A 9,093-nucleotide genomic window follows, 5' to 3' on the forward strand; every position below is an offset into this window, starting at 1 on the left:
GAAGACAGGACACTGGGCTAGATGGACTGTTGGTCTGACCCAGTATGGCCATCCTTGCATTCTTTTGATGGTTCTGCTCAAATTGTCCTGCCTTCCTACCTTGCAATCTAAGAATTCAGGATTGTTGTACAGAAAGACACTATACTGAAAAATCTCATTGAACTACTAATGTGAACACTGAGTGGCATTTTCATTAAAGTAAATATCAGTGTTAAGCTTTTTAAAAAACACCAAATGGCATCAGTGTACATGGTGTCTATTTAACATTGTCAGAGGATAATACGTGAGCTAGATAACACACACGCGCACACACGCACACACACTTAAAATGAGAAGCCATTACATTAATTTTTTTACACATTGGGATTTTCAAAGGAGTTGAAGGGATATGAGAGTCCAAGCCCTATTGACTTAGGTGCCTCACTCTCTTAAATGACTGTGAAAATCCCAGCCTTAAGCCCTAATTCCCAAATAACATGATGAATTTACACTGCTTCTGTGATAAAGCAAAAATAGCATCTGGGCTGAGACCTTTATCAAGTTTGACCTATAGCTGATTTATTAGAATCCCTTGCAAATTAAGGGCTTTTAAACGGAAATGCTAATAGTTTAAAAATGCAAGAGAAATGCCTCTGAGAAAGCAGCCTTTTGAAGTTGGATCATCTGGCTTATGCCAAATGGAACCTAATAGCAATTTACATACAGTAAAATCAACCTTGATGAAAGTCCTAAATTAGAAATATGTCCTTTGAAGTGTCTTGTTGTTTTTAGCATCTCTCTCTTGCAGGATGCAGAAGTAGGTACTAATTTAGTCAAACTTCCGTCAACTACAGCAACTGCTCTGAAAGAAAAAGATGGAAGCATCTACTGTCAGCCTGAAATGTTATGTGAAGGTGAGACGTGTTTATTAAAAATCTTCCATTGTATTTTCTTAAATGTGGGTGCATTATAATTACAGACACTAGTATGATATCGGGGGTGCTCAAAGTGGGGGTGCTGGAGGTGTGACAGCACCCCTTGACTTGAAATGGTTTCCATCATATACAGTGATTATGGTTTGGTTCAGTGGCTTTCAATACCCCCCATACAAAAATTGTTCCAGCACCCCTACTAATAGCTCTTAAATAATCCTATATAATCTAGCCCTGATCTAGCAGTCAGGTCCTGGAGGTGAATAGTGAGGTTCCGCATGGCCACATGGGTTCACCTCAGTGACCTAACTGCTAGATCCAGGCTAAATGAATAATTAATGTAAATCTAATGTGAATATCTCTTCAAGGAACAGGTAGATTATGAATGCTCAAAATATCATGACATTAAGGTTTCAGGTCAGATCTGAGATCACGGGATCTAAATATGCAAGATTATCTATATGCATACATTTATCTATTTTTAATTTGGGGAAGAGATCTCCAGTTGCACCTCACAGGTAAACACATTATATTACTATGTATTTATGGAAAAATGAAAGGTAACTGAATAGTAAGAATATAAATACATTGGGGGATCATGAGGCTGTGGCTAAACCATGAGAGTGAAATGTCAGTGGTTTATGAATTTGTATCACCTATATACTTGTTCAGCTTTCGGTTTTTTAAAAATATATCCATATATCTGTACATGAAGTCTAAGCAAATTTAACTTAGACCCTGCCAAGGCATATATATTGCAGAGGTTAACTGAAGATCTTTTCTGAAGATCTTGACTATATGTGCTTCATTTTTTTTAACGTCTTAGATGTACAGTTGTGCTATTTTCCTTCCTTGTTACCAGTAGGTATGTTTCACTTTACCTGTAGGAATAGAGCTGCCTCGGATCAACTATGATTATAATGGCAAAAAATACAGATATATCTATGCAACAGAAGTTCGGTGGAGTCCAGTTCCCACAAAGGTATAATATAACACTGATTGCATATTGCATGACTGTATTCGTATAACCCAAATCAGATTAAACAGTGTGCAAATTATGAAGGCAGTTTATTTCATTAGCTAACCTACATGTTCCAAATTATGCCCTGATCTACATCCATACAACCATAGCAAAGCTGCCTGGTTGTATGGTCAGAATTGGAACATTACTAGTCTGTGGTTCTGCTCTGTAATGTGAATGTTCCAAAAATTTTTAAAAATCCACATTTCTTAAACAAGTAAGTCACAACAATATGTTTACGTATCACAATTACAAACTCTGGCACTTAAAAGCAGAAGGATTAAAAGTTAAGGATGCAAGTCCTACATTGCCCACATGACAAAAATAAACTAATTGGGCCAAGTATCAGAGGGGTAGCCGTGTTAGTCTGGATCTGTAAAAGCAGCAGAGAATCCTGTGGCACCTTATAGACTAACAGACGTTTTGGAGCATGAGCTTTCGTGGGTGAATACCACTTCGTCAGAACAGTAGTGGAAATTTCCAGGGCAGGTATATATATGCTAGCAAGCAAGCTAGAGATAACGATGTTTAGTTCAGTGAGGAGGGTGAGGCCCTTTTCTACAGTAGAGGTGTGAAAACCAAGGGAGGAGAAACTGGTTCTGTAATTGGCAAGCCATTCACAGTCTTTGTGAGTCCAGAGCTGATAGTGTCAAATTTGCAAATGAACTGAAGCTCAGCGTTTCTCTTTGAAGTTGGTCTGAATTTTTTGCTGCAGGTACCACCTTAAGGTCTGCTATGTGTGGCCAGGCGGGTTGAAGTGCTCTCCTACAGGTTTTGTATATTGCCATTCCTGATATCTGATTTGTGTCCATTTATCCTTTTCCGTATGACTGTCCAGTTTGGCCGATGTACATAGCAGAGGGGCATTGCTGGCTATGATGGCGTTTTCATTGGTGGACGTGCAGGTGATGAACCGTGATGGTATGGCTGATCTGGTTAGTCCTATGATGGTGTCGTGGTGTAGTATGTGGGCAGAGTTGCATCGAGTTTGTGCATGGATTGGTTCCTGAGCTGAGTTACTATGGTACGGTGTGCAGTTGCTGGTGAGAATACGTTTCAGGTTGGCCAGGTTGTCTGTGGGCAGGATTGGCCTGCACCCAGATCCGTGAAAGTGTGGATCTTGTCCGGATGGGTTGTAGTCCTGATGATGCGTTGGAGGGGTTTTAGCTGGGGGCTGTAAGTTGATGGCCGAGTGTGAGTCCTGTTGGTTTCTTTCTTGGTTTTTCTGCGTGGAGGCTTCTGGGAACACGTCTGGCTCTGTTTGATCTGTTTCTTATTTCCTCGTGCGGTATTGTAGTTTTGAGATGCTTGGTGAGTTTTGTAGGTGTTGGTCTCTGTCTGAGGGGTTGAGCAGATGCGGTTGTACCTCAGTGCTTGGCTGTAGACAATGGATCGTGTGATGTGCCGGGATGGAAGCTGAGGCATTGAAGGTAGGCGTAGCGGTCTCGGTAGGTTTTTGATATAGAGTGGTGTTAATGTGACCATCACTTTATTGCACCGTGATGTCTAGAAGTGATCTCCTGTGTAGATTGGTCCAGGCTGAGGTTGATGGTGGGTGGAAGTTGTTGAAATCTGGGTGGAATTTTTCTAGAGTCTCTCCCATGGGTCCAGATGATGAAGATGTCATCAATGTAGCGTAGGTAGAGAAGGGGCGTGAGTGACGAGAGCTGAGAGCGTTGTTCCAGGTCAGCCATAAAATATTGGCGTATTGTGGGGCATGCGGGTGCCCTACATCACTGATCTGAGGTATATTTGTCATCAAACTTGGAAATAGTTGTGTGTGAGTATAAGGCACAGAGTCAGCAGCCGTTGTGCTGTGGCATCATCGGATACTGTTCCTAACAGCTTGTTTCCATCTGTGTGGGGATGTTTGTGTAGAGGCCTCTACATCATGGTGGCTAGGATGGTGTTTTCTGGGAGGACCAATGCGTTGTAGTTTCCTCAGGGAATCGTGGTGTCACGAGAGAGCGGAGTGCTGGTGGCATAGGGTCTGAGTAGAGAGTCCACTATCGCATCAGTCCCTCATGAGAGTGCCAATGCCCGTGATGGGGCGTCCAGTGATTTCCGGATTTGTGGATCTTGGGTAGTAGATAGAATAACCCTGGTCGGGGCTCTAGGGGTATGCTGATTTGTTCTGGTGTTAGTGTAGGGAGTGTCCTGAGTAGATGGTCCAGTTTCTTAGTGTATTCTCAGTGGGATTGAGGGAGTGGCTGTAGAATTTGGTATTGGAGAGTTGTCTGCGGCCTCCTTCTGGTAGTCGACTGTTCATGTGCAGACACCTCCTTTACAGCCTCTTTGATGATAATGTCAGGGTGGTTTCTGAGGCTGTGGATGGCATTGAGTTCTGCACGACTTAGGTTATGAGGCAGCGGTGTTGTTTTTCCACGATTTCTGCCTGTGCACGTCGGCGGAAGCATTCATGTATAGGTCCAGCTGTCATTTGCCCTCAGGAGGAGTCCATGTGGAGTTCTTCTTTTTGTTGCTGTGTGGGTGGGTACTGTGTATCGGTGCACTGTTCAGCTGTTGTCCTGGAAGATCTTTTGAGTCGGCGCGCAAGTGCTTCCAGATCGCCACAGAACTTATAATCATGCTGGTGGGGGTGGCAGGGCAGAAAGAGAGTCCCCGAGAGTGGACCACTTTCTTCTGGCTGAGCGTGTAGTTGGATAGATTGACATATTTGCTGGTGGGTTAGGGGTACCACGGTTTGTGGCCCCTGTGTCAGGTAGGAGTTTAGACAGCTTACAGTCCTTTTTCCTTGTAACAGATGTTGAGAGTGCTGTAATCTCCTGTTTATTTTAGCGAAGTCCGTTTTTATGGAAGTTTGGTTATTTATGAAGGTCTCCAGGTTGAGAGCTCTTATTTTGATGTTTTCCTGTTTGCTGTTATAGGTATGGCTGATCAGGGTCCTCAGTTTCTTTGATAGTGTATGCAATCTCTCACTGTGGGTCCTGGTGTAGTATGTAGATAGCAGTGGATTTTACCTTTAGTCCATTGGGTATGATGTCCATCCGTTTGCATTTGGGAAAGGAAGATGATATCTGTCTGTATTTGTGCAGTTTCTCATGGAGGTTGATGGTTCCAACTCCAATCGGCTAAATTGCAGTGGCCTTGGCATGGTGTTCAGTATCAGAGGGGTAGCGTGGTTAGTCTGGATCTGTAAGCAGCGAGAATCCTGTGCACCTATTAGACTAACAACGTTTTGGAGCGTGAGCTTTCGTGGGTGAATACCCACTTCGTCAGACGCAGGTAGTGGAAATTTCCACGGGCAGGTATATATATGCTAGCAAGCAAGCTAGAGATAACGAGGTTAGTTCAGTCCAGATTCTCAACTGCTATAAATCAGTGTAGTTTAATTATGGAGCTATGACCACTTAACACCAGCTGAGAATACGGACTGTTGTTATTACCACATACAGAGATGCCTGTTTCATCACAATGTACCCTTCACTCTGACCCCCTGATGTTTTCAGGAAGCTTTAACTTGTGTTCGGGCACCAGCCCTAGACTGGAAGAGCCCCAGCCCCACACTCCTCCATGATACCAGTTTTTAAAGAGATATTTCTTAGACCACAATTAGATTGTAAGCTGACCAATCCTATTAACTGAGGGTAGGAGAAAGTTCTATAGACAAGCTGGCTCTTGATAATTGTTGCTCATTCAGCAAAATCTATCCTAAAACCTACTGAGAGACTATAAGGCCAAGTAGATAGAGTTCACTAATTGTTCCTGTTTTTAATTATCCCAGCTGATTACAAAATAAAGTTGGATCTGTAATATTAATAGGCAATGATGCAATAAAATGTTTGTCAGCATATCTGACACTAGCTCAAACAAATCAGCAAGTTTGTGATTTCTAACAAAGATAATCCTCCTTTACAAATGACTTAAATAAAATCCTAGTTGTTGTTACAGCGTTTTTTGTTTTGTTTTGTTTTTTTACATTGCCTAAACCTTTAGGCATCTGTGATATGCAGTAGGTGAAATGAAGACATCTGATATTGTTTTGCATATTGTATCTTGTAATTCATTTAAATACCTTTAAGTTCTAAGTCAGGGATCTTTTCAGACTATAAGGTCTGTTAGTCTATATGGTGCCACAGGATTCTCTGCTGCTAGTACTGATCCTGTCATTTTACCCAGCCACTCTGTTGTACGGTACACAGAATGATTTTGAAATTAAGAGCTAGAATGGAGACTGAAGAATGATTTTTGTCTTAATAATGTAGATTGTAAAAATTGATGTTCTGACAAAGAAAAAGCTCATCTGGGAGGAGGAGCACTGCTGGCCAGCCGAACCTGTCTTTGTTCCCAGTCCTGATTTAAAAGAAGAGGATGATGGTAAGGAGACTGCTCTTGTAAGAAACTGGGGATAAAAATATATATAATTATGTAGAGCCCTTTACTATCAAGATGACTGGCAATGAAGAATCCGAAATTTTAACTGTTTTATTGTCAATGACTTTTAATATGAAATCTGTTTCACTGAGCAACAGTGCCATGGAGTAAGTAAAATTAGCCTCAGCCATTGTGCTTCTGCAAACAAAGATGTCTGCTACTATTTCTCCCTAGCTCTGTAGACCATGGCGATGGAGGTCCTTAACTTTTTTCACTATCTGCCCTAACCTCTTTCTCTCAATGACATATTTTCCTCATTAATGATAATTTTTTCTGTTAATGGTCATTCACATTAAGTGCTCTTAGATCTTTCTCAGTATTATTCCTCCATCTTCTCCTTGGTGAGCCATGAGGTCAAAGACCATAAGGTTGTCCCTCCAAGATATGCTTAGCTCAGGACCCTACTCATGTAGTGTCCCATTACCAGCCATTGGAGATATTTGCTGCTAGCAGTCGCAGATTGGCTACATGCCATTGATATGACAGACTGCCTACATCCTCTCTATAAACTTGTCAAGCCAGTTAGGTTTTTGCCCACCACTGCTCCTCTGGGGAGGCTGCTCCAGAACTTCACTCCTCTGATTGTTAGAAATCTTCACCTAATTTCAAGACTTAACTTGTTGATGGCCAGTTATATCCATTTGTTCTAAGATCCACATTGGTGCTTAACTTAAATAACTCCTCTTCTTCCATGGTATTTATCCCTCTGATATATGTATAGAGAGCAATCATATCTCCCCTCAGCCTTCTTTTGGTTAGACTAAACAAGCCAAGCTCTTTGAGTCTCCTCTCATAAGGTAGGTTTTCCATTCCGAGGATCATTTTAGTACCAGCTGTACCATCCTAATAATTTTGTCAGTGAAAAAAACCCTGAGGCCATCTTGTGATATACTATCATATGCTTTCTTATAAAGTCTAGAAAAACTATGTATTTTGATCATATTCCTATTTTTTCTCTAGTGTATGAACTGAAAATACTTGATTCACAATGAACCTGTTTTTCCAGAATCCACACTGATAATCTCTTACTATTTCCTCGATTGAAGCAATAAGTCTATGTAGGAGTATCCAAAATAAGATTTTATAGGCTGTAATGAGGAGGGAGATGACATGCTAGTTCTTACATTTCATTGTGTCACCCTTCTTCAAAGTTGGGCATATGACTGCCTCCTTCCACTCCTGCAAAGGAACAATGAGCCAAATTCAGCTCACGTGTATGCTCCCAAGCTGGACGTTAAAAATAAATGGATTTTTCATGTAGCCCACTGGAGCCATCTTTTAGCAGGTTGGCATCAAAGAATTCTTCAAAACTGCTAGACTGAATGTCCTGAAGCTTGAAGCCATCTAACTACAGACCAGGGCCAGCAGATCCAGTAGTACTGCAAGCTCCCACGTCATCTCCTGCCAGTGCTATTCTGGAGGAACCACCTGCAGTGGGGGTGAGGAGTGCAGTCTTTAGGACCCATTCAAGTCCCTAGCCTCACAGCTGAGATGCCCAACAATGTTACCAGTTATGCTGTGGGCACACAATTAAATACTTAATTGAGAGTACTGCTTCAGCATCTTTTCTTTGTGGTATACACCAGGCAGACCAGCAACAGGATGGAGGCATTCATTAGTTTTTTAGGATTCTTAGACTTTTTAATCCACAAAGCAGTTTTCATTGCTGTCCTTGGTTATCCAGACTTATCAGTTGATGTTGTTGCTTTTTCTATTTGGGAAAGCAAGTCTGTTTCTCTCTCTCTTTTTTTAAATACATTCCTTATGTATACTTTTTTAGGTCTTATTTTATCCTCCATTGTGACATCAGATCCCAGGAAAGCACCTTTCCTGCTCATCTTGGATGCTAAAACATTCACAGAGATGGCACGGGCCACAGTTAATGTAGACTTGCATCTGGACCTGCATGGAATCTTCATACCAGAGAAGGATTTGAATGCAGAGCATGAATAGAAGGCTCTTCATCTTACTATGTGAACATTAAAATGTGACAACCCACCTACTGGCCCTAAAGAAAACTCCTTTTGTCATTTGCAAACCACCTTATGTCATGGCAAAGAATAACCAAATACTACATCTATAAAGTTATTTTTCATTACAAATAATAGTGATATGCACAACAGGCAAGTAACTATTGCAAAAAAACATTTAACAGAATGCAAAAAAAAGCTAAATTCTGAACACTCTTTTCTCTTATACCTTACAAGTTGTATACACTAGTGGCAGTGAGCTGTGTTTTATTCCATATGTCACTGACTATACTGAGAAAGGGGAGGTACTGTATTTACAATATAGCATACAGCATGAGTCAGGCTCGGCCAGTTTGTATAACTTTCATGGATTGTTTCAAGACAGCATATGATCAAAATTCTCTCTCTTGCCTGTCAGAAATCCTGATATTTTTAAGTATGAGCTACGGCAGTAATGATTCATAGAAATCTGTTTCTTTGGTGCTTGATTTCTAAAGCTCCACTAAAACCAAAGTGAAATGTCTAAAGTGTTGCAGCTTTTTGATCAGGAGCCTAGAAAACTTCTGCAGTATGAATCATTTTGTGGCATTAAAAAAAGGGAGTGGGTGGTGTCCTTTGTGGAAGAAACTGAAGCTTAAATAACAATTTCAAATGGAACATATGCTTTTATTAACACATAATTATATTTTAATGGTATTTAATCTTTTCCTTTGCACTGTAATTGTTTTCCCTTAGGAATATCTGATATGGCATTTAACTGCATTGTCTCAAAGATAAATGGTGATTTGTCTCTTTA

General features: G+C 41.0%; 1 protein-coding gene across 1 annotated transcript in view; it reads left to right on the plus strand.

Annotated features, from left to right (window-relative positions):
* BCO1 (beta-carotene oxygenase 1) overlaps window positions 1-9,093 on the plus strand; it is a 31,267-nt gene extending 22,174 nt beyond the window's left edge. The window contains exons 8-11 of the mRNA XM_032770610.1: window positions 788-893; window positions 1,799-1,893; window positions 6,159-6,270; window positions 8,108-9,093. Coding sequence (XP_032626501.1) covers window positions 788-893; window positions 1,799-1,893; window positions 6,159-6,270; window positions 8,108-8,280 — 486 coding nt within the window. The 3' untranslated portion in view covers window positions 8,281-9,093. The remainder of the gene's footprint in view (window positions 1-787; window positions 894-1,798; window positions 1,894-6,158; window positions 6,271-8,107) is intronic.

The sequence above is a fragment of the Chelonoidis abingdonii genome, chromosome 19 (genome assembly GCF_003597395.2).
Source record: "Chelonoidis abingdonii isolate Lonesome George chromosome 19, CheloAbing_2.0, whole genome shotgun sequence".
Lineage (NCBI taxonomy): Eukaryota > Metazoa > Chordata > Testudines > Testudinidae > Chelonoidis > Chelonoidis abingdonii.